Source organism: Diabrotica virgifera, chromosome 7 (genome assembly GCF_917563875.1).
Source record: "Diabrotica virgifera virgifera chromosome 7, PGI_DIABVI_V3a".
Classification (NCBI taxonomy): domain Eukaryota; kingdom Metazoa; phylum Arthropoda; class Insecta; order Coleoptera; family Chrysomelidae; genus Diabrotica; species Diabrotica virgifera.
Window position 1 is genome coordinate 228254343 of NC_065449.1, and position 27599 is coordinate 228281941.

General features: G+C 32.2%; 2 protein-coding genes across 3 annotated transcripts in view; both read left to right on the plus strand.

Annotated features, from left to right (window-relative positions):
• The window catches only part of LOC114344460 (DNA polymerase eta), a 380902-nt gene that overhangs the window by 291902 nt on the left and 61401 nt on the right, over positions 1-27599 (plus strand). Inside the window, exon 1 of one of the 2 annotated variants that reach the window (XM_050655269.1) lies at positions 8959-9142. The exons of the other annotated variant lie outside the window; for it this stretch is intronic. The gene's annotated coding sequence lies outside the window, so the exon portion shown is untranslated. Of the gene's footprint in view, positions 1-8958; positions 9143-27599 lie in introns of those variants that run through there. 2 annotated transcript variants of the gene reach the window in all.
• LOC114344477 (uncharacterized) lies at positions 1595-26407 on the plus strand. The gene is made up of 6 exons (XM_028295313.2): positions 1595-1763; positions 1822-2055; positions 5103-5274; positions 5373-5630; positions 6583-6814; positions 20481-26407. The coding sequence occupies exons 1-6, from the start codon at positions 1744-1746 to the stop codon at positions 20633-20635; spliced, it is 1071 nt and encodes a 356-aa protein (XP_028151114.1). The 5' UTR covers positions 1595-1743; the 3' UTR covers positions 20636-26407.

Genomic DNA, 27599 nt, shown 5'->3' on the forward strand with positions numbered 1-27599 from the left:
AAAAATGTTTCGAATAAAAGTTACTTATTTTTACGTAAGGAATCCAAATGTGCAATAAAAAATGAGGGTTCCTATTTAAGATTTTAAAGTAGCCCCCACCCTACCTCCGTAGGGGGTCGTGTTTGATGCTATTCGATAGATTTTTCAAAAATATTGAATAAGTGTATTTTACAGTTTTTCGATCTGATCTTCATTTCGCGAAATATCGCGGGATTCGTATTTAAAATATTAAATTTACCCCCACCCCTCTCCGTGGGAAGTCGTGTTTGGTATCATTCGATAGATTTTTGAAAAATATTAAGCACATATTTTTTAGTTTTTCGATCTGTCATTCATTTCGCGAAATATTCGCTTTTTTCTTGTGAAACTTTGGGACCCACCCATTTCCTTATGCCCGGCTCAAATCGTCAGATTTTTTAAATATGCACTCTTTTGCATGTGCTTAACTTACCTTATCTTAATCTGACAATTTCGAGTTTTTTTAAGGATAGGTTTTTTTTTCGGGCCCCCCTTAACGAACTCCCCTGTGTTAAGAGCCAATATATGGTAGAGGTACATCTGCAGGGTACCAGATTTCTCCCCATATGATAATCTGACGCGCTCGAGTAACTGCAAAAATCCCCGCTTGGGCTCCCCTACCATTATTGTCAATTGTATTATCACTGAATACCTACATATTTAGTGAAAAAATAATCATATTAATTAACTGAATTAATAATTTAAACGATTATACAAGTAACGGTTGTCCAAGAACATTCAAAAACCATCTCTAAGTTAATGATTACAATGTCATTGTCAACTAATGTTTACATCTCCGTTCCAGTGAGAATTTTACTACACGTAATTCGCCGTGTAAAGAAAGAAAAAGTAAGGATAGCCGTAAAATATTTGCGTCTACGCTCTTAAGATGTTGTATTATTATTTTTTTCGACCATTTTGAAAAAATGTAAAAACCTTGAATTATCCATGTCTCTCTGTCCCCAAGAGCTTTGTAGACACAACTCCTCCGTCAATAGACCAGACAAGATGGTATTAAAGTAAGAAATTTGACCCAGGACTTCCGGTTTTAGAGTTGCAACCAGAAGTAGTGTTTTAAATTCGCCGAAATAGTACCAGCGATATATTATTCGACGCGCCTTAGCAAGACGAGAACAAATAATGTTTATATAGGTACCTACTTCCGATTTCATGCCTGGCTCTCTGTCCGTCTGCAAATATATCTTCTCCGTTATTAAAACATATTAAATGACAAATAAGGTAATGAGAGCTTATAACCCAAATATTTATTCTATTTTCATCTCGGATACGACCTGGATAATCTGATAATATTTTGTTCCCTTTGCTCTGTTTAGCTTTTGCTTATTTTTATAGGTTTCACAAATAAAATACTCAACAATCTAACTGAAAAAATTCTGATTATTATCATTTATAGCTCAACGGGCTTCATTGAACTTCATTGAAGTTTTTTTCATTTATTTATTTATAAAACATAAAAAATAAGAATAAATTGTAACATTTTTTGACGTCTGGTTGTAGAAGAAGTTGTCTACCTATTAGTCAGATTTGTTTTTGTTTAAATGTCAATGATTCAGAATACAGGTTATGTTATGACAACTCATAAACTTTTTTAAACATTTTAAATTATTGTAGTTATAGTTAAGTTAAGCACAGTACTTACAGGACAGCAATTATTAAACTAGTTATTATTAATAGTATAAAACACGAATATGATTTTAAGGAACAATGTTATTCTCTAGATCTAGGTATGTCAGTTGTATTACAATCTATTAATTAATTCCATAATCCCAATAATTATTTTAGGCGATACTCAAGGAAAAAATGTTTCCTCTATTTTTTGTTTACTGCTCTGTTTGGATGTGTAATTTACATAGAATTGTTTTCTTATTACATAAATACTCTAAATTGGCACCAATTAAAATGTAAACATCAAGAAAAATGTACTAAAATACTCTTAGTAGCAGATCCCCAAATTATTGGAAATAATGAAGAAATTTTACATTTTTTGACCCCATTTACTATCTTTGATAGTGACAGGTAAGTCGTAAATACATTACTTGTACATTAACAGGTTATATACGTTGGTCCTATAGGACCAACACAGATGTTGCCTCAGTAGGCCACATTGGTCCCATGGAGCCATCATATATTTTGTCTTATCAGGCTATGCTGATCCAATGGGGTCAATACATTTCCTAATAGCCGCTGGGGCATTGGAGCATATTTAACTACATTAAGCAGCAAAATTAACTGAACACCTTAAAAATGGGATATGTTAGATGTCTCGAATTTCCTAAACCTGTTGTTCGATTTGAGTGATTTTTTCAGTATGGTATAGCCTTATTATTTAAAAAAGTCGATGTAATAATATTGTTGCTAGACAGGTAAATGTCATTTTATACCGGGTGTAAGAATATTACTGTGTTTTTTTCCTTAAAATTCGGAACACCCTGTGGAATATTCTAGCGTATATAAAATATTGAAATTAAAACTCAATTTTAGCCTTATTCTTTTTTAACATTTTCTTTTTTAATTCATTTGCTTATGTTGGATAATAAACAAGTTAGGTGAATTAATAACTAGCCATGTTTTTCATCAATAAATCCTTATTTTCTGCTTACTCTGAGTTTAATAAACAAGCCTAAAGTAGGCTATTACGAAATTAACAATTTAATAGATGTCAAATTGTTAACAGTCAAAAGTGTTTGGTTTGTTGTGAAAATTAGTAGATTTATTATTTAAAGTTTTAATTAAATCACTGTTTTTTTTTGTTGTTTGGTGGAAATGGAACGCAACGTTGAATTGGCCATCGCATAGTCCAGATCATAACCTGATTTTTTACGTGAACATTTATGGGACATAATTGGCAGAAGACTATGACAGCATTTGCCACCTCCTAGAATCCTACAAGAGGTAGATATTGATCAAGACCAAATAGCATACCTTATTTGTAATATAAAAGTACATATTTCTTTTATTACTGAGCATAAGCAAATTAATCAAAAAACAAAATGTTAAGAAAGCCTAAGGCTACAATTGAGTTTTAATTTCAATATTTTATATATGCTAGAATATTCCACAGGGTGTCCCGAACTTTAAGGAAAAAACACAGTATGCTTGTTACACCCGGTATAAAATGACATTGACCTATCTAGCAACAATATTATTACTTCAACTTTCTTAAATAATAAGGCTATAACATACTAAAAAATTACTCAAATCAGACAACAGGTTTAGGAAATTCGAGATATCTACCATGTACCATTTTTAAGGTGTTCCATTAATTTTACCACTTAGTGTATGTACAGTTGTAGAAATTGTCCAACATGGCCTGGAAGCTATATGCCGCACATAACATTTCTTTGATTTTTTTTCTCATAATGAGAAACATGATCCCTATAAAGATGCCATACAAGAAGGGTTCTAGCTTTAAAATATACTATATTTAACAAATAAACATATTGGCATGAATAAAATAATAAATAAATATAAATCGCTATAAAGAAAATGGAAATAAGCATCTTATAGTATTCAATTTTTATGAAGTTCATTTAAACAAGGTATGCACAAAAATGGCTTGTTTGCATAACTTTTACAAAAGGTACCTATCTACTTTTTAGTTTTGTTCAGTATATATTGGCGCCCATACTCTTCACTGTACTTCTTATAACAGTTTTTGCACATCCTTCTTCGTTTAGCTTTAGATAATCAGTATTTCTTAAGGACTTCAAAACGCAAAAAATATACAGGGTATTCCATTTGAAATAAGAAAGTTCATTAGATTTCCATAAAAAACGAAAGATCTGACAACAATGTAAACACAATATCGGTCCCATCACAAGACCCTTACTCACTGAAACCTATAAAAATTGTGCAAGCTGTTTCTAATATAATGAGGTGTTTCATATATAGGGTGTCCCAAAAGTAGCGGAACGGTCGAATATTTCTCGAAATAAACATGGTATCGAAAAACTGAAAAATACGTGTACAATAATTTTCAAAAATCTATCGAATGACATAAAAACACGACCCTCCACTCCACCCCTAGAGGTGGGACGGGGGTAACTTTGAAATCTTAAATGGAAACCTAAAGTTTTTATTTCAGATTTTGATTCCTTACATAAAAGTAAGTAACTTTTATTCGAGACATTTTTTAAACTATGGATAGATGGCGCTATAATCGAAAAAAAATCATTTATCCTGATGTCATAGGTAAATAATAGAAACAGTCTAATATCTCGAGAAACACGCTTCTAAAGGAAAAACAAAAAAAATATGTATTTAATATTTTTCAAAAACCTATCGAATGGCACTAAGCACGACCCCCCCCACTCCACAACCTAGAGGTGGTGTGGGGGTAACTCTAAAATCTTAAATAGCAACCCCTATTTTTTATTGCAGATTTGGATTCGTCATTAAAAATTAAGCAACATTTGTTCGAAACAATTTTTAGAATTGTTGATAAATGGCGCTAATAAATAGCCTTTTTCCAATTATAGCGTCATCTATCAACAATTCTTAAAAATGTTTTAAATAAATGTTGCTCAATTTTTCATGATTAATCCAAATCTGCAATAAAAAATATAGTTGCCATTTAACATTTTAAAGTTAACCCCCACCCCACCTGTAGAGGGTGGGGTAGAGGGTCATGTTTGGTGTTATTCGATAAGTTTTTGAAAAATATTAAACACATATTTTTTCGTTTTTCATTTGAAAGTGTATTTCTCTCGTTATCTATTTTTTCCGATTATAGCGCCATCTATCCACAATTCGAAAAAATGTCTCAAATAAAAGTTGCTTACTTTTACATAAGAAATCAAAATCTGCAATAAAAACTGGTCGTTTCTATTTAAGATTTTAAAGTTACCCCCCACCCCACCTCCATGGGGTGGAGTGGGGAATTGCGTTTGGTGTCATTAGATAGATTTTTAAAATTATTGAAAACGTGTTTTTCAGTTTTACGCTCCGATGTTTAGTTCGCGAGATATTCGACTGTTTCGCTACTTTTGGGACACGCTATATAAAACTCACTCTGTATACAGATTACCACAAAATGTATTAATTAGATCATTCAAACATTTCAGGTTTCTGAAACAGACGTATATACAAGCATATAATTTTGTTCAACCTGATATAGTAATATTTCTTGGAGATTTGATGGACGAAGGTCATCGAGCTACAAATTACGAATTTCATCAATATGTTAGAAGAGTCTTTGATATATTTCTAGATACTACTTCAAGTTCAATTGTAAGGGTATGTACCTCAATTTAAATACTAAATGCGGAAGTAGGATTATGAAACAAAATATAGTTTTTTAATAAAATTGTAAAAAAAAATTTTCTGAATTTTAGCACATCTGGATTCCAGGCGATAATGATATTGGAGGGGAAGATACCTTGGTCACCAAAGAAAAGATTGACAGATTTGAACAAGCGTTCTCCCAGCCGAAGTTTATTACTTTTAGAAACATAAGCTTTTTCAAGATAAATCGCTTGATTTCTGACATTCCAGTATATAAGAAAACGAGGGACTTTTATAATACTGACGAATTGTTTATAGGTTTAAGCCATGTGCCTCTAATGCTCAAACCTTCAAATTTTGTTGATAAGGTAACATATTATTGTATTGTATCTAGTTATCTAGTTCTAAATTAAAGGTTGAAGTAAAAATAATTTAAAAATGTTATAAACTATATCGTTTTCCTAATATGAAAAATAAGTAAGTCCAAAATATTCAATTTTAGACTTTTGATGGCATCTGTGAGCATTATCCAAAAACTATGTACAACTCTGTTTTCTTCTAATATAGTTTACTAGATTTTGCTAAAATGTGAAAATGAAATCTGCTTAAGTCCATTAATGTTGAAAGCCATATGAAATCTGCACAAGTCCGCTAGTATTAGTGGCCAAACCATTCAAACATATCGGTGCTTGTCTGATTTTTATACAATAAAAACTCTGTGAGCGGCCGTGGAGTAACGGCATAATTGCTGGCCTCATACGCCAGTGCACGTGGGTTCGATCCCTGCCAAAGACAAACCATTTTCATTTCCAATAATGACACGAGCCGTCTCACCGTGCCTCGGAGAGCACGTAAAGCCGTCGGTCCCCCTGGGCTAGTGTACATCGGCACTAGTTACTTAAAACAGGGTTAAAGATGTAAATGGCGCCGGAACTGTCCGAAAGGATCTCCCCTGAAAAAATGCCATACGATATTATTATTAATAAAAACTCTTTTCATTGTAAATGTGTGAGTGCCTCTAGGGTACAGGATAATTTTTTGATAATACCATATATTGTTTGATAATAATTAATCAATTGATTACCTAATTGGTACTAAAATTGGTACTAAAAACGTGAATTTAAATTTTTGGAGGGACTTGTGCAACTTTTACATTATATTTAGTTGTAAATAAGTGGAGTTATGCACTGTTAGTTTTTGTATCTCCTGTAAAATCAGGGATTTTGGACTTATACATTTTTCACATTAGGCCGACGATATGTCCTATTCTGTTGACTAAATACAATTTGAAGATTACATAGTTACCTCGATTAATTTCAGATGCTAAACAAAATGATGCCTCACATAATGTTTACTGCCCATGAACACAAATCGATGATAATCAATACTGATGCTCATCTTCGCCAAGACTTCCATCTAACGCCTGTTAAGCCAGAAATCAATCAAATTTTCGAATACTCTTTGGGAACAAAAGACATGTATGAAATTCTAATTCCAACATCGTCTTACAGAATGGGAACAAATAAAATAGGTTATGGATTCACAGTAATAGGTAAGTTTTAAAAATACTTGATCCCGTAGGAAATATATGTATACCGGGTGGTGAATCGTAAAACGGGCCATAGGAAACTCAATATAAAATTCTAAACTGTTGAATTCCTGCTTCCCTAATTAGTCCAGGGCGCATCTGTTTTGAGATGGACGTTGAGAGGTGACTCAAATTTTTTTGCAGAAATTGCTTGAAAATAAATCAAATAATAATATTTGAGTTATCCTCCCTCTCAAAAAGGTCCGGAACATTGTTTAAATAATCAAAATGTCAAAAATTGAAGGAAAAATTCGATTTTTTTCTTCGTTTTTTGATTATAACTTTAAAAGTATTCATTTCCGAGAAAAGTTGTACTAACATAAAAGTTGCGTAATTAAATTTACTACAATATAGAGTTGGTTAGAAATTTAAAAAATAGTCACCCTAGTTGCAAAATAGCAATATTTGCGAAAAAACCATACAAAAACAAGTATTCGCATTTTACGTTTTTCATCCATTTATGCTACACTTAGGACCTTCATATTTCACCCAGAAAAACTTTATGATACAGTAAAACAATACTGTAAATTTCTTTAAGATCGGTTTAATACATTTTGCAAAATAAATTTTGCAATCCAGCTTTCGCAAAAAAATTCATTTTTTCAAAATGTTACAGGACTGAAAATAAAGCAGATAGCAAGTTGAATTTTTTTTGCTTATAGAAGTTTACTGTACCTTTCATTTGCAATTTTCAAAATTAAAATCGATTAATTATCACGGCGTCGGAAAATTTTTGAAATATAAAATAATTTTTGGTGCTACGCGCAGGACAGCGGTGTTAGATTCACACAAGTTGATTTCCACCAAAATTTCTTCCAATCTTTATATAATATATTATTTTCTTACTCTATATTTTGTTGTATTTTAATTCCACAAAAATCAAACTAATTTTATTATTGTTTGTGAAATATTGTTTAAACAATTGCATATGTTTAAAAATAATAAACTTTTATTATTTAAGTTAAAATATATGAACAAAGAAAGTTTTTGCTAATAAAAGTGTTATTTCAAAGGATAGAGTAGGTGTTTTTATTTTGCAATAAACAAATTTATTTATTTATATCGAAATGTAATAAAAATTAAAATGTATCAATCATTATCAAAGGTCATTGGAATGCCCAATCAGAGCAAACTATCCGCTGTCCTGCGCGTAGCACCAATAATTAATGTTTATTTAAAAAAATTCCTGACGCCGTGGCGTTAATCGATTTTAATTTTTCAAAATTGCAAATGAAAGGTACAGTAACTTCTATATGCAAAAAAAATTTCAACTTGCTATCTGCTTTATTTTCAGTCCTGTAACATTTTGAAAAAATGAATTTTTTTTACGAAAGCCGGATTGCAAAATTTATTTTGCAAAATCTATTGAACTGATCTTAATGAAATTTACAGTATTGTTTTACTGTATCATAAAGTTTTTCAGGATGAAATATGAAGGTCCTAAGTGTAGCATAAATGGTTGAAAAACGTAAAATACGAATACTTGTTTTTTTATGTCTTTTTCACAATTATTGCTATTTTGCAACAAGGGTGACTATTTTTTAAATTTTTAACCAATTCTATATTGTAGGAAATTTAATTACGCAACTTTTATGTTAGTACAACTTTTCTCGGAAATGAATACTTTTAAAGTTATAATCAAAAAACCAAGAAAAAAATCGAATTTTTCCTTAATTTTTTGACATTTTGATTATTTAAACAATGTTCCGGACCTTTTTGAGAGGGAGGATAACTCAAATATTATTATTTGATTTATTTTCAAGCAATTTCTGCAAAAAAATTTGAGTCACCTCTCAACGTCCAAATGTACTAATATTTTTACAGATGGGCCCTGGTCTAAATTATTTTACATCAAAAGTCATGAGAGAATATTTGTAGAGGATTAAAATATGTATTAAAAACAGAAGTTAAAATTGTTCTACGATTTAAACGCTTTCCAAAATTTTGAAAAATATACATTTGCCACAGCAGATATGTGTGTAAAAGTTAGGCGATACGTTACTATTTAACTGACTCAGCACACTATTGACTGAATGAAACATCTTTATTATTAATACTTTCTCCTCAACTGATGGTATCTTATCAACTTTATTGTTTTTTAAACAAACATTTTTTTTTCTCTGATTCTGGCCTTGGTTTAGAACTAGAACCTTTAGCCACGTAATTGTATAACTTATCACTAACTCAGGTGTAATGTGTAGTGTGTGTGTTGTGTCTTGTTACTTTGAAAAGTCGACGTCATTGTCTTTGCAAAGAGACGCTAATTGTATCCGAACGTCTGCGGTCCCTCCGGTGAGTACCGATCCCACAAGGACAGAAACTATTTTCATTTATTAATTTATAATACACTCAACTCCCGATTAACCGTAATCGGAATAACCGTGATGCGGCTTAACCGGGACGCGTTTCAGAAAAAAGAAGTAGAATCAAAAAGAGATGTTTCTCTGTTCAAAAACAGAAAACTGTTACGGATTATTTTCAAAGAAAGTAATTCACGCTAGTTTGTACCTTGTAAATATTTTTTTTACATATTTGAAAGTATGTACTGTTATTGTTCATATTCTTGGTATTTACAGTAACGTGTTTTATTGTGTTACAATATGTATGTGTGTTATTCATGTAATTTTTGACAAATACAACATTCAGGTATGTTTTAATGCAATATAAATACGTTAATTACACCATTTAATAGTGTTTTGCATTTTAATACCCTTTCCTGTTAAATTTATAGTATTTTGCGGATTAACCGCGATTTTACGTATTCGGGAAGCCTTAACCCTACTTTATCCCGGTTAATCGGGAGTTGAGTGTAAATGAAAAAATTCCTGACCCTGGTGAGATTCGAACTCACTACCATTCGGAACTTTCGATCCAAAGGTTAGGCGCTCTTACCACTGAGCCACAGAGGGGGTTTTAAACAAAAATGATAAAATAAAAATGTTGACAGTCCAAATTAATAGGGCTTTTCATTCACAGTCATTTGTTTCGAGCTTCTGTCATGTGTCACATAATATTAATATATCTACGTCATACGTTATTGGTATATACCATGGACGTATAAACACAGATGGACTCAGCAATACCATACCTTGAATACACACTGTTTTGAAGCTTCCATACTCCTGGGCCAGAGGGTAAAGGGGAGTAAAACGGGTATCGATAGAATGTGACGCTTCCTCAATGAGCATAAGCGTGCTTGAATTTTTACTTGTGGGGATAATAATTCAGGCGTTAATAATAATTAGAAGTAGTAATAATTTATAATAACACGTTCAAAGAATTTAATTAAAAAAAAACAGAGTATAACTATTAAGAATCACGTTTTTATAGAAAAAATAAAATACAATTTTATTTGTTATTAAAATGAATATAATGTCAATATAGTTAAGCTCAAGTTAATTTTTTAATAGGTATCAAATAATATTACGATAAAACAAATCAATTAAAAACCATACATTGGTCAAATTAAAGTACATACCTAGGTATATTTATTGTAGTCCAGTCGGGTTAGACGAATAACAAGCCTAACCTTGCATTAGGAACTGCCCCAAATTTTATTTTTCTAATCTTTAGGGGGTCAATAGTAGTGTAAATTTAAAATCTCGACTAAATTCCGCCGTTGCGTAGCCGCCATCTTGATTTTAAACGTGAACCGTTTTGGCTCAATATCTCCGTCATTTTCAAATTTTCGATAAAAAGTATGAGAACCAAAATTGTTAAAAATGTGATTTTCTATCATTTCTATTGTTTCAATTTTTCCGCGCGGCCAATATTTTCCGAGTTATGGCAGGAAATAGTGGCAGTTAGAGCATAATTATTGAATTATCTCGTTTATTATTAGTTTTACGACAAAAATGTACCTATACAAAAATGGAGACAATTAAGTTCTAAACAATTTTGATTTCTTTCATTTTTTTGCTAAAATTAATATTTAAGGTAGTACGTATGCGGTAATCTCGCGAGCGTAAGACCTGGTTGATTTAAAAGCAATTTAAAAACATTTTTTTATGCGGTTGATATTTTCCGAGTTAAGTGGGAAAATAGTAAAAAGTGGTGGGGGGAGCATAATTACTGAATAGAATCTTGCTTCCGAGCTGCCCCAAATTTTATAATTCTCTCCTTTAGGGGAGATTAATATTAGTGTAAATTTAAAATCTCGACTGAATTCCGCAGTTGCATTAGCCGCCATATTGATTTTAAAGGAGAACCGTTGTTGCTGAATATCTCCGCCATTTTCAATTTTGCGACAAAAAGGGTAGGAACTAAAATTGTTGGAAATGCAATTTCCTACAATTTCTTTTTTACAATTTTTTTTATGCGATCAATATTTTCCGAGTTAAAGGGGAAAATAGTGGAAGCGGAGGGGAAGTATAATTATTGAATTGTCTCATTTATTATGAATTTTACGACATCATTGTATATAAACAAAAATAAAGAGAATTATATTTTATCCAATTTTTGAAACTCCCAATGAAACACCAACCAAAGTAAGTACATAAGAGACATACATAATAACAGTAACTTATATGCATTAATTTCACTTAATTTTATTAACTAGCCGGTTTTATGGGTTGAAGTTGTCTGTCGATATTTTAAGTTTCATGTCAGCTAATATATTTTTATATTTCAACAATTTTTTTTAAATTTTGGATTCTGTTGGGGGAAATTTCCTCATTTCCACCCACGTAGACCCGCCACTGGTTCTCTCGAAAAGTTGTAGTAAATCGTAATTGCAACAATTTCAGCCCTTACACTTTTTGTCGAAAAGTTGAAAATGGCGGAGATATTGAACAAAAACAATTGCTATAAAATCAATCAGGTCTTACGCTCGCACCATTACCGCATACGTACTACCTTAAATCTTGATTTTATCAAAAAAATGAAAGAGATAAAAATCGTACAAAATATAATTCTCTTATAATCTGTGTTTATACGTCCATGGTATATACCAATGATACAAACCAAAGACGTATGACGTAGATATATTAATATTATGTGACACATGACAGAAGCTCGAAACAAATGACAATCGATGAAAAGCCCTATATGGTTAATATAAAACTTCATTGTGACACATTATTCACTGTGTGTGGCCTAATTTTGGCGTAATAATCTGAAATTGTACTACATTTTTTCAAAATTTTGGAATATGTTTAATTCGTAGAAAAAGTCTGACAGTTGTTTTGAATGCAGATTTCAATCCTCTACAAATAGTTTCTCATGTCTTTTAAAATAATTAGGGAAGCAGGAATTCAACAGTTTAGAATTTTACATTGAGTTTCCTGTGGCCCGTTTTCCAATTCACCACCCGGTATATAGCGGAGAGAATATAGGAGTATGTGAACTAGCAGCTCTGAGATTTAAGTAATTTACGAGTATTTCTACTTTAGGCAATGTAGACCTGTGCGGAACATAATATAGTCACATTTACACATACTCTGGGCTAATTAGCAAAATTCATGGAAAAGTTATTTACCAGCAATTTTATTGCTGGAATCGAATTATAAGATCCTATATATTAATAATATAGGTATGCAAAGTCCGCAGATCGTGTGCTACTTTTTTTATAAACAAAATGGCGCCGACAAATCGTATTTTTTTCAATTATTGCTCTATAACTCCGAAGGTTTTAACTTTACAAGAAAAACACCCAAATAAAAATTCACCGCAATTAAATTCTGCATAGAGATATGTTTTTCATGATTTGCTCCGACGAAAATATTCCTCGGAAAATGCGGGTTTTCCTAACAAAAACTCTAATTTTCAAATAAAGTTTTAGGTAAGTAATTATTAATCAATAATTAAATAACTTAGTGACATCAAAGCTTTCTTGGTATAGATTATAATTCCAGAAGCCGGTGAAAATTAAACGAATATTTTAGCAACAATTCAATTGTTAATTAACAATTTACGATCGCAATAATAACTAAAATAATCATGATACATTGATCAAACTTATAAAGATTATAAAGATGAGATGCTAATTTAATATTTTATCGACAAAATAAACATTTTTCTTTTTTTTGCATAATCTTTAAATTTTGAAAAAAAAATAGTTATAATACGCTGGTATAATTAGTAAAGTACAAAGAAAGGTTATTTACCAGCAATTTTATTGCTGGAATCGAATTATAAGATCCTATATATTATTAATATAGATATGCAAAGTCCGCAGATAGTGTGCTACTTTTTTTATAAACAAAATGACGCCGACAAATCGTATTTTTTTCAATTATTGCTCTATAACTCCGAAGATTTTAAATTTACACCAAAAATACTCAAATAGAAATTCACCCCAATTTAATTCTACATAGACGCATGTTTTTTCCGATTTGCTCCAACGAAAATTTTCCTCGGAAAATATGGGTTTTCCCAACAAAATCTCGAATTTTAAAATAAATTTTTTGGGCCAATAATTATTTATTAATAATTATATAGCTTGGTGAAATAAAAGCTTTCTTGGTATAGATTATAAATTCAGAAGCCGGTGAAAATGAAACGAATATTTTAGCAACAATTCAATTGTTAATTAACAATTTACAGTCGCAATAACAACCAAAATAATCATGAGACATTGATCAAACTTAGAAAGATTATTAAGGTGTGATGCCTATTTAATATTTTGTCGACAAAATATACATTTTTCATTTTTTTGCATAATCTTTAAATGTTTTAAAAAAATTGTTATAAACAAATTAACATTTCTCAGAAATTGTTTATTATATTCTAATTTTAAAAAATACTTAAAACTCGTATTTCATAGGTCTTGAAAATGAATGCTTTAAAAAAATTTTCCGACCATTTGCAAAAAAGTTATGAAACAGCAAAGTAAATATACGATTTTTTCGTTGTTTATAATTTGTTTTAATTGTTTCAAAGCTTAAAAGTGAGTATATGGTACAATCTAATTACTTACAAAGAATGTCAAAAATTAGTGCAATGGTTATATTTTAATCAAAGATTAAAAATACTTTTGTTGTAATTTTTAGCGCAAAAGTAGGCCTGATACAGAGTCGGAGCTAAAATGTTCACTCGAAGCGACTGACACGCAGCATATATTATTTATAAAAGTGTACGTCTCGCGCGGCCGGTCGTCGCTCCGAGTGAAAATTTTAGCTACAGTACTGTATGATTCTACTTTCGTGCGTGTAAATTACAAAAAAATATATTTATAATCTTTAATTAAAATATAACTATTAAACTGATAATCGATATTTTTTTGTAAATAATTAGCTTGTACTTTAAACTCACTTCTAAGCTTTGAAAGAATTAAAAAAAATTATAAACACCGTAGCAATCCTATGTTTACTTTGCTGTTTCATAACTTTTTTGCAAATGGTTGCAAAAAAGTTTTAAAGCATTCATTTTCAAGATATTTGAAATGCGCATTTTAGCTATTTTTTAAAATTTTAATATAATAAAAACTTTTTGAGAAACGTTAATTTGTTTATAACTATTTTTTTAAACATTTAAAGATTATGCAAAAAATAAAAAATTTATATTTTGTCGACAAAATGTTAAATAGGCTTCTCATCTTTATAAGATTACAAAGTTTGATCAGTGTATCATAATTATTTTGGTTATTATTGCGACCGTAAATTATTAATTAACAATTGAATTATTGCTAAAATATTCGTTTAATTTTCACCAGCTTTTGGAACTATAATCTAAACCAAGAAGGCTTTTAAGTCACCAAATTACTTACTTATTGGTAGATAATTACTTATCTAAAACTTTATTTGAAAATTAAAGATTTTGTTGGGAAAATCTGCATTTTCCGACGAAAATTTTCGTCGGAGCAGATCCGGAAAAACACGTCTCTATGCAGAACACGTCTTTTATTGGAGTGTTTTTGTTGTAAAGTTAAAATCTTCGGAGTTATAGAGCAATAATTGAAAATTTTTGTTAATAAAAAAAGTAGCACACTATCTGCGGAGTTTGCATACCTATATTATTAATATATATAATCATAAGCTTCGATTCCAGCAATAAAATTGCTGGTAAATAACTTTTCCCAAAAATGGCCTATTCTCCGATAATCAGCCCAGACTAACAACACATTTACATAGACCGCTAGATCACGCCGTCCGCATTTTATAAAACACTCTGAGGACACGATATCGCGCTTTCCGCAGTCAAAGGTTTAAACTCTATAAAGAAAGGTATTCTGGTACAAATTCTGCTCTTGCCATAAGTTTTTCTTTCATTTAGTTTGAAATATTTTCTGACTTATTTTTTATTTTCTTCCAATCCTCATGGTGTTGGGTCTGATACTGTCACTACTATAAATATTATCTAGCAATATCTTTCGTGGCCCTCCTGCCTTCCTCTTAGTCTTTCAGTGGTAAAACCTTTTTGTTCATCATAATTTAGACACAAGCTACTTTTTAGCCTTTTCACTATGTCTACTCTTTACAGTACTTACTGTTGTTTCCAGTACGACTGTTGTCTCACTATACAGATAGATATGATTACTGTTACTGGATTTTGCTTTTAAATGGGAGTGAAAGAGATCGTTTTACATCGGTAACAGTGTATATTACCTCGTTAGAAAAGAGGAAAACAACATGAATCTATTATATGGTTGTTTCTTAAACTGCAACCCTGTTGCCCTATAAAATGCACTGATTTGTATGGGTCCCGCAGTCAAGCGCTCAAGTTTTCTTGTCCGATATTAGGCTATACTAGTATTTGTGACATCGACTATGTCGCCATCTTTTATAGGGTATTCCTAACGGTCTGATGCCTGTTGGTCTTAAACCTCATGCTATTGGGGCTAGTCTCTCACTATACAATCGTTGTTTCCGCTAAATCTTTCTAGGGGAATTTCACAAACTTACGGATTTTGATGTTTGCTAAACCAGTGGACTCAAATTTATCCGCCACCACCACATTGATGATCCTCTCTGTAGAACAATTATGGCGACCGTAAAATACTTTTAAAAGAAAGATATTAAGGAGGATATCGGGGCTCGGAGAATAAGGTTTAACCACGAGTTATGAGTTACCAATATTACAAAGAACCCTCTACACCAGGGGTTCCCAAACTGGGGGGCGCGCCCCCCCTGAGGGGCGTGAGGACATATCAGGGGGGGCGCGAGACAAGTTGAACATTAAATTAAATTTAGTTATTTTTCTAAAATTCAAAATTAACCGCTTGTTAAACTGTATCTGGTAACGCAAAGTAAGCAAAAGTTATCTCAAATACCTCTTTTTGACAATACTGTGAAACGCCGCATTGATGATATATGACCGAAGACATACAAAACCAGGTAGTTGATGCAGTAAAATAATCGCCATTTTTTGCTATTCAGCTAGACGAGAGTACTAACATATAATTATCATATTATCATATTCATAACACAATGTTATCAGTTAATTGTTTATGTTCGGTATATTCAAAACGAAAGAATGAAGGACGAGTTACTCTTTTCTACAGAGTTGGAGACTGGAGACCACGACAAAAGCTATTAATGTTATGAAAGCAGTGTGAGAGTTTTTTGACAAACATGAACTATCTTGGCAAAAACTGATCAGTTTATGTACAGATGGTGCAACTTCAATGCTTCGTTTTCGTTCAGGCTATTTGTAATTAGTAAAAGAGAAAAATGCTGATGTGATTGGGATACATTGTTTTATACATCGACAAGCCTTGTCAGCAAAAACCCTTTAAAATGAACTTATGGCTGTCTTAAAGTTGTGTATTAAAGTAGTGAAGTACATAAAAAAACAGTGCGTTGAATACTCGACTGTTTAAAACTCTTTGTGAAAATTTAGAAAGTGATCACAAAACACTGCTACTTCATACAGAAGTACGATGGCTATTAAAAGGAAACATGTTGGCAAGATTATTTGACCTTTAAGATGAAGTAATCACCTTGGAACATCAAAAGCAAAATGACCCAAGCATGGCCTTCAAAAAACATTGTACCCAAGTAATATTTGCCTATTTGCCAGACATATTTGACTCGTTGAACAGCCTTCACCTAAAACTGCCGGGTGGAAACTCCAATATAGTAGTTACTCATTGTGATGGAGGCTTAATTACTCAACTTTGGAGGCGTAAAATATCAGCAAACCCCTGAAATTATTCAAATTTCTCTAAAGTAGAGCCAATCTCAGAAGAAACACGCTTCAAGGACATTTATGAAGGACCAAGTTTAAAAATCCAAATATCAAACCATTTGGAGAGCCTAATTGAAGAGTTCCGAAATACTTCCCAAACACTTGTGACAATTTTATTTACAGAATCCATTCCATGTCAACTGATCCAATCCATGTCAACATAGACTCCCTGCCTGAATCACTTCAAGAAGATGCTTTGCAAATAAATCCAAATGATTTTTTGGATTATTCCTCTGCCAAATACTTTGTTATAATGGACAAACCTTCATTTTGGCTAAAATATTTCAAAGTGTATCTTAGTGTATCACGAGAAGCTCTTCATTTATATTTGCCTTTTTCAAGTAACTATTTGTGCGATTGTCAACACTTGTGGCAATTAAAACAAAGTATCGGAATAAACTTGATGTTGCTAGTGACTTGTGCTGTGAGCTTACTAAAACTCAGCCACGAATAGGCATACTAGTAAATAAAATGAAAGCACATCCATCTCACTAACCAACCTAATATATTTTTCTTGTATTAATAATTTTTGTATTTTATGGAAACTGATATTATAGTACCTTATGGCAGAATAAATAAATGTTTGGTTTTCAAGCTAATACTTATTTGTTTTGATTTTGTTCCTATTTAGGCGCATACAATTTATTGTAAAGGGGAGGCGCGAGAAGCTTTCATTTCAACAAAAGGGGGCGTGGTACAAAAAAGTTTGGGAACTCCTGCTCTACACTCTACAGGGTGATTGATTAGTGGGGTAAAGCTCAATAGATCCACTATAGTAATAGATATCAATAAAAGTTAATAATAAAAACTATAGACAACTTTGGGATTCATATTACAAAATTAGTATAAATGTTACAGGGTGTTCGATAACCGAGTGGCAGACTAAACTTATGTTTTTTTTTTAATGCAACACCCTGTATTTTATTTTATATTCGAAATCTCCTTAACTGCTCCATCACAAAAATATAAAGGTTTGTTATGTTATACAGGGTATGTACAAAATTATAACCAATTTTATATGAAAAGTTCAACATCTTGTATAAATAAAAATAAGCACAACAGAAATGGTTTGTTGGTGCATATTTTTTGTTGATTGTGAAAATTTTCAAAACTGATTAATATTGCTAATTTTCTTTATACCGAATACAGGGTGAGTCACAACGCAAGTACATTATTTTCTCAGTAATTTTAAATGAAATACCCTATATTTTATATCACTATTGAAAAGTACCATGACCATACCTTAATATTTATGTAACATTCCCTATGTCTAAATTTATTAGTTTTCGAGATATTTTCATTTTTCAGAGCAAATTATTAAGTGTCTAAATTTTTCCAAATTTTAAGTAAGCCATGACTGAGTAGTCGAAAACTGGCAGTTCATCGTGATAAAACTGTTATTGTGTTATTAAATAGTTGAGATGAATTTTACTGTTGAGGAAATGGTAAATCTGGCCGGATATTGGGGGAGTTCAATAAAAATGCATTATAATCAGTAAGAATTTATCATGAGCGGTTCCCTGGAAGACGAAAACCTACAAAAACAATTTTTGAAAGATTGAATAATTGTTTTAACCGCACTGGTTCAGTTAGGTATGAAAAGCACGAACGAACAAAAAGTACTGTAACAAAGAAAAACGAAATAGATGTGTTGCTGGCAGTTACTGAAGATCCACATCCAAGTATTCAAAATATTTCCAAAGAAAAAGAACAAACTTACTACTCTGTGCAAAAAATTCTTGCAAAAAACAGAATGCACCCTTACCGCATTCAAATGCACCAAGAATTAATTCAGGAATATTTTGAAAAGAGAATATTATTTTGTGAATGGGCGTTATAGGTCTGGATCCCGCGTATGAAAAAAAAGTTGATTAATAGCAAGCTGAAAATTTGTTAATAGCTTAAGGGTGTCTAGTCGGATAAACTTTGGTATATGGGAACACTGGAACAGGGGCAGTTTTAATTGTGGAACAGGTTAAAAATTTGGAACGGCCAGACCACGAAAACGGCACATTTATTTTGTCCGACAGAATAGACTTAAACTCTCCGAACAGAGATTAAACTCTCATGCAAAAATCAGACTGCTATTTATCACCTATCATAATTCCTGTCATTTGACATATTCTACATGTTCCACTTATTAAAACGTCCATTTGGTGATAAATAGCAGTCGGATTTTTGCATGAGAGTTTAATCTCTGTTCGGAGAGTTTAAGCCTGTTCTGTCGGACAAAATACATGTGCCGTTTTCGTGGTCTAACCGTTCCAAATTTTTAACCTGTTCCACAATTAAAATTTCCCCTGTTCCAGTGTTCCCATATATCAAAGTTTGTCCGACTAGACACCCTTAAGCTATTAACAAATTTTCAGCTTGCTGTTAATCAACGTTTTTTTCATACGCTGGATCCAGACCTATTAGATAAAATCAAACAACAGATAGATTTCTTGGATAATGTACTATTTAGAGATGAATCTACGTTTCATAAAAACGGTTCAGTCATGGCTTACTTAAAATTTGGAAAAATTTAGACACCTTATTAATAATTTGCTCTGAAAAATGAAAATATCTCGAAAACTAATAAATTTAGACATAGGGAATATTATACAAAAATTAAAGTACGGTAATGGTACTTTTCAATAGTGATATAAAATACAGGGTGTTCCATTTAAAATTACTGAGAAAATGATGTACTTACGTTTTGACTCACCCTGTATTTGATATAAAGAAAATTAGCAGCATCAATCATTTTTGAAAATTTTGACAGTCAATAAAAAAATATGGCACCAATAAACCATTTCTGTCTTGCTTATTTTTATTTATACAGGATGTTGAACTTGTTACGATTTTCATATAAAATTGGTTATAACTTTGTACATACCCTGTATAACATAACAAACCTTTATATTTTTGTGATGGGACAGTTAAGGAGATTTCGAATATAAAATAAAATACAGGGTGTTCCATTTAAAAAAACATAAGTTTGGTCTGCCACTAGGTTATGGAACACCCTGTAACATTCTAACTAATTTTGTAATATGAATATCAAAGTTGTCTACAATTTTTGTTAATCAATCACCCTGTATAGCGAATTATACAAAAATATAAAGATTGCGCTGGGCAGGTCACCTTATAAGAATGGATAATGACAGAACATTTAGTAGAACGCTTAGCGGACCTATAGTCAGAAGGAAGACCAAGGAAGATGTGGATAGACAAAGTGGGAACCGATGCTAAAGAGATATTGAGGGTGAACAACTGGAGGAGAACAGTTAAAGACAGATATACTTGGAAGCGGATGGTTGGGCAGGCCAGGGCCCGACTTGGGCACCATGCCATAGACGAAAGAGAGAGAAAATGGGCGAAACGTTGCCTGAACAGAACAACAATTTTGATTAAACAATGTATCTTTTGCATGTGTTGTTATACGTTATAAAAGTGCATATTATATAACTTCAACAACTTTTTGCTTATTTATATCGTTAAACTAATCTAATATTTTTTTCAGAAAATAATGATCTGCAGTTTACAGTATTATGGTCTCCGTCCAGATTTATACATCTAAAAATTTATTTTTATGTTTTTCTATGCCTTTTTACGTATATTTTACTTATGTTGTTATTTCAGTGTGTTACCTTGTTAAGATGCTCTATAAGAAATTGAATTTATTAACTCCTAACCGATAACTTCTACTGAATAGGCATTTCACACTAATCAATAACGAACAGGTATTTAAAAAGTTACTTATTCAAATAGTTTTCATAGCTTCATTATACTTTTATACTTAATATACAATTATACTTAAACACAATAAGCTTCTATGCAAGTCCGTAAGTCATTTTTCTTCAATTTTCAGCTGCATCCTTCTCTGTCAAAAGTCCATTTTTAATTTTATCCTATGTTCCAATTTTTATAATATTCATCTAGATATTTTAGCATTTATTCCAAATCAACAACCTCTAAGCTATCATTATCTATGTTGATCGTAAAAATGTGAAATTTTTAAATACATACTTAAAAAAATGATATTGTATTTTTAAAGTACATAAGTAGGTGTCTGAAGAAATTAAGGAGGCAGGTATCAGAATCTAATTGTATGCATGATTGCCTCTAATACAGCTATTTCGTCAGAAACCGACTTTGAAGATGATATCAAATTGATCAAATTGCTTAGTCAGGTAATTTATGAAGTATTAACTCTCAACAAGAGTTAAACATTTGAAGATTAACGTCGGTACATATACGCGAGCCGAACTGTTCGCGAACAGCTCGCGTACAGTTCGTTGAAATTATATTTACAGTGAACTCATCACGAGCCATGGAAAGCGACGAACTGTGAAGTTGAGGGTTGCTAGACGAAGACACTACCCCGAACAAACAAACTTAAACTTTTTACAGAAACTTTATTCTTATATAATTAAATGTACAATTACATTACGTTGACCTTGAGATAGGTCGGGGATAACCCATTTATCGGTAACTATATCCCCTGACTACGCGCTAGAGAGTGCAACGACAACAACGATGTCTCAGGTACTCGACCTTCCTATTTATATGTTATAGTTAAAAACATTGCCAATATGTATGACCATATATGGTGAGGTACTACACGTGTATTAAGAATGACGTGTGCTTTCTTTGCAGTCTTTCAAATGATTTCAATACATTGGACTTTGCTACTATCGTAATAAATTATACAAATTGCAATTATAATAGTATGACCTTATTTTTATAACAAATAAATTAGGAAAATTCCGTGAGGGTTGTCGTGTACCATCACAGAACCAGCACTTGTCCGAAGTTTGTTTGTATAAATGATTCATTTAATTTGTAATTTGGGTATTAATTACTTGCGTTTCTCACATTTCTTATCTCTTTCAAGTCAGGAAGGAACGCGTCATTCACACAATCTCGATGCGACGACGCGTACAGACAATATCGCTCCGTACGCTGTCCAAATTAAACTGCGAATATCCTTTGGGTTTGTCCCAAAAACCGACAGGCCCTGGTTTGTGACAAGCGACGAACGAACAGCTCGCAAGCGGTTCGTACCGCCGTACAAATTATATGAATATAGCGTTCGCAAACAGTTCGGCTCGCATATGTGTACCGACTTTTAGATATATGTGGACAAACACAAACACTCATAGAAGGGTACTCCTTAACAAAAAGGTGTCCCTCGATTCAGACTGTGTCGGGATGTAAAAAAAACAAGTCTTGTAACCCGGTGGATAGAGATGCTGATAATCAATTTTTGCACAGTTCATATACAGACTTTTGTAAGTTGTAAGATGAATCTCTAGGTGAGTGATAGAGCGCCCTTCTGGTAATAACTATTTGAAGAATCGAATTTTGCTTCAAGCAATTTTTTTTAATAGCCATACCATAGCATACCAAAAGTTTGAAGCTATTTTTCTTCTGGACCGTTGCGTTGAATGGATTTCAATGATTTTTTTTTCACACTCTAGGTCTATATCTAAGGCATTACTGTACCAATGTTTTCTGAGAAATGTCAACGTTGTACGCGTGTACAAGTAAAGTTGTGTTTTTTAATCTTATTTTCAATTCCCTCTAGAATTTGTTAGAAACAAACACTACATATTTTTAATATTGCGAGATAACTTAATCTTTTCTTAACATTTTAGTAAATAAATCATCTGGATATCTATTCTTAGAAAAGAAAAGTTAATTCAAAGCCTAACGTGATTTTATTGAATTATAATACTCATTAATCTACAAAACAGTGATTAGACCAGTAGTCATATATGAACGTGAAACATGGACCATCTCAACCACTGATAAAAATCAACTGAGAATATTTGAGCGCAAAATACTAAGAAAGATATTTGGACCAACCCATTGCAACGATGGTTCGAGGAAAATTAAAATGAACTACGAGCTATATGGACAGAACAGAACGTAGATATTGTTAGATTTGTAAAGTCACAAAGGCTAAACTGGCTTGGTCACTTAGAAAGAATGCCGGAGAATCGAGCTGTAAAGGTAATCTAGAAATGGAAGCCCTGGAAATAGATTAAGAAGAAAATCTTAAAACATCAGCAAAAAGAAAAATTTTTCCATCGGTTTTTAAACTAGTGATATCATTAATAAAGATAAGGAAAAGTAGAGGACCCCAATGAACCTTGCGGTACTCCACATACAATGTTTTTGAGACTAGAGTTTAATTTGCTCTAACCAGTTGTTTCCTATTATTCAAGTAAGATTGAAACCAACTCAAAGAAATACCTAGAATTTCGTAGAAATTTAGTTTTTTTTATCAAATTATCTTGATGTACACAATGCAAAGCTTTGGCATAGTCACAAAAAACAGTGGCAGTATGAAGTTCAGTGCTTGATAAACCTCATGTAGTACAGAAAACATGGCATCAGTGGTACATTTATTAGTTAAAAAGCCGAACTGATTTTGTGATAACATGTTTTTCAACGAGAAAGGACATAAGTCGGGCTTTTATGAATCTCTCAATAATTTTGGAGACTACCGGTAGTAATGCAATAGGTCTATAATTGCAGGCATTAGATTTTTCACCACCCTTATGAAGAGGAATAATAATGATGACTGTCTTTAGGCAGTCTAGAAATTTACCTTTCTCAAAAGAATCATTGAGATGAGGACTTCCAACAAGAGACATGTTAACAATAGACCAGGCTAGGGATATGCCACTTAATGCATCGGGGTGTAATGCCAATATCAAGTACAGTGGTATCTTTGTCTGTCGTGCTAGTTTGATCGTATCTACCAAGAGGTGGAAGTAATGGAACGACACAGACACAGAGGCAGTGACCATCATATGCTAGAGACAAAAAGCTAAGCGCCGGTAGAGAGAGATAGATAGACCACCGACCCGAACTGCTCCGCGTTACGCTATTTTTCGGACCTGGCCTAATCTACGTGTTATTAGGTATATCTATGCTTCCAACACATTTTCTCATAGATTTGAGAAATTTTTTATGGATAGTCCATCTACAGGAAGATTTGCTTTCGATACTATTGATTGTTTGGATCAGTTTAGATTTATCAACTGATCTTATAAAGAATGAATTCGAGACCTTTCTTTAATTACGTAGATAGGAAATGGGATCTTTTTGTGGCAAAATAGTTAATGTCATATTTTTACTTACATTAACAAAGTGTCCAGGTCTGGAAGAGAGAATGTTTAAACTGTGTGAGCTGCGTGTTTTACCACTCGACTAAACCTTGTGCTCACGTCGTTTGTGAAAAGTTTGTATGCATTGTGGAAACTTTGTTGTCAGCATCTCTATCGACCAGGTTACAAACCTTTTTTATTTAGATTTAAAACGGAGGATATCTCTATATATTCGTTGATGATAGCCGGTGACATTAATGAACACTCATAGACACAATGATCAAATAGTTTTTGTTGTCGTTGTTAATAGATCAATATATTGATTTAGCAATGAATGTTCATGTACAATTATGTTACAAGAAACAAGTTTAAGTTGCCAAGCACGGGGGGTTATACTATAATACACATAGTTTCAAAAGTTATGCATCACCCCTCGTATTCACGATGTTTACGCTTTTATAAATCCGTATCTTTATCACATATTTAATGGGCCTTTTTTATAAAAAATATACCATTTTTGGTTTTTTATTTTATTTGATTACCCATTCAATTGACCTGGTTTTGCCAAGGTGTAAACATTTGAAAAATTTATTCTGGTGAAATTTTTGAAAACGTGATTAAAAATGAATCGTACTTTAATTTCTGAGTTGGACCGTATAAGAATTATCGATTTAGTTGAAGAAGGCCATTCACAGCGGTTCGTGGAGGAAAGAGTGGGTGTTTCTCAGAGTGATGTCTAACGGATATGAAATAGGTTTTTGGAGACAAAATCGATACAGAATAGAGCTCGGTCTGGTAGACCCCGAGTTACCAATGATCGACAGAATAGATATATCAGAATTTCCATCCGTAGAAATTCTTCTATGTCTGTACCAGCCCTCCAAAGAGAATTCAGGCATGCTACAGGAGTCAGAGTATCGTTGGCTACAATAAGAAGAAGAATTTAAGACTCCGGTTTGAGGAGTCGTAGACCAATAAGAGTTCCTCAGCTACAACCTAGACATGTTTTGGACCGCCTCCACTGGGCTCAAGAACACATAGAGCTTCCCAACTGTTTCGAAATTTTGTGCTTTTTTCAAACGAGACCAGAATCTGTTTAAATAGTGGTAACCAGCGAATTCGTGTGTGGCTAGTTGTGCAGCTCTTGTTGGCTCTCGCCACACACAAATTCGCCGGTTATCACTATTTAAACAGATTCTGGTCTCGTCTGAAAAAAGCACAAAGTTCCAAACAGTTGGGGGAGCTCTATGTGTTCTTGAGCCTACTGGAGGTGGTCCAAAATATGTTTAGGTTGTAGCTGAGGAACTCTTATTGGTCGACGACTCCTCAAACCTGAGTCTAAAATTCTTCTTCTTATTGTAGCCAACGATACTCTGACTCCTGTAGCATGCCTGAATTCTCTTTGGAGGGCTGGTACAGACATAGAAGAATTTCTACGGATGGAAATTCTGATATATCTATGCTGTCGATCATTGGTAACTCGGGGTCTACCAGACCGAGCTCTATTCCGTATCGAGTTTGTCTCCAGAAACCTATTTCATATCCGTGAGACATCACTCTGAGAAACACCCACTCTTTCCTCCACGAACCGCTGTGAATGGCCTTCTTCAACTAAATCGATAATTCTTATAAGGTCCAACTCAGAAATTAAAGTACGTTTCATTTTTAATCGCGTTTTCAAAAATTTCACCAAAATAAATTTTTCTAATGTTTACACTTTAACAAAACCAGATCAATTAAATGGGTAATGAAATAAAATAAAACACCAAAAATGGTATATTTTTTATAAAAAAGACCCATTAAATATGTGATAAAGATACGGATTTATAAAAGCGTAAACATCGTGAATACGAGGGGTGATGCATAACTTTTGAAACTATGTGTATATATTATATCTCATTATTACATTTCATATCGATCACTGTAGTAATGAGTGAACCTGCATACACGGAACCATAATATAATATGTTATAGTTCCGTGTATGCACGCTCTTATTACTATAGTAAGCGATATGAGATATAATCTATATTATAATATAGCTCCCCGTGCGTGACAAACTTTAGAGTTCAAAGTTTTTAAACATTTTATTAATAGCATCACAGAAACATAGTCACCTTCTGTAGAAACTTATCGAATAAAACATTTATCTTTATACATATGATATTTAGAGTTTTAAGATTAACATTTATATTATAACTTTATACTTATTTAATAACGTTAACGTCCATTTATCGAATTTTATTGTTATAATTTTGAATTTTATTGTTAAAGATTTTATCGCAGCCTGTATTTTTGTACCTGAATTGAATAAATAGCTTTCCTACTTAACTTCTGTTTTTTTTACACGTACTATTTGATTTAGGGGGCCCAGATAGCTCAGGCGGTAGTATGTTTCACGCAGGTAGACCAGGGTTCGAAACCCAGCGCCGGCTAGAACATCTAGAATTTAGACATTTTTAAATGTCTACATATACAGGGTGTCCCGAAAAGATTGGTCATAAATTATACCACAGATTCTGGGGTCAAAAATATATTAATTGAACCTAACTTACCTTAGTACAAATGTGCACATAAAAAAAGTTATACCCCCTTGAAGTTACAAAATGAAAATCAATTTTTTTCAATATTTCGAAAACTATTAGAGATTTTCTATTGAAAATGGACATGTATCATTCTTATGGCAGGATCAGATTAACAAAAAATTATAGTGAAATTTGTGCTCCCCATAAAAATTTTATGGGGGTTTTGTTCCCTTAAAGTCCTCTAAACTTTTGTGTATGTTCGTATTAAAGTATTGTTAAAGTATTATTAATTAAACACAGGGTTTTTAAAACTTTTTTACCTCTTAGTACTTTCTCGAAAAGCCCGTTTTGAATATTTGTCAAATCCACCACCTATTTGTATATGGTTAAGTATGATTATAGAGACCTGGTAATAATATGAAAAATCTATAATTTACATTTTTATAATATGCAAATATACTAAGAGGCAAAAAAGTTTTAAAAACACTGTGTTTAACTAATGGTACCGCAATAAATGTTTACTTGGAACGTACACAAACATTGGGGGGTTTAAAGGAACGAAACCCCCATAAAAATGTTATGTAAACATATTAAAAAAGAAGCCGCATCTCGATAAAAACTGGTTTATCGAAAAAAGACTAAGAGGTAAAAAAGTTTTAAAAATATCGTGTCTAACTATTGGCACTATAATAATAATTTAATTGAAACGTACACAAAAGTTTGGGAGGGGTTTAAGGAAACAAAACCCCATAAAATTTTTATGGGGTCCACAAATGTCACTATAATTTTTTGTTAAGATGCTCCTGCTATAAGAATGCCACATACCTATTTTCAATAAAAAATCTGTGATAGTTTTCGAAATATTGGAAAAAATTGATTTTTATTTTGTAACTTTAAAGGGCTATAACTTTTTTTATGTGCACATTTGTACTAAGGTAAGTTAGGTTCAATCAAAATATTTTTGATCTGAAAATCTATGGTATAATTTATGACCAATC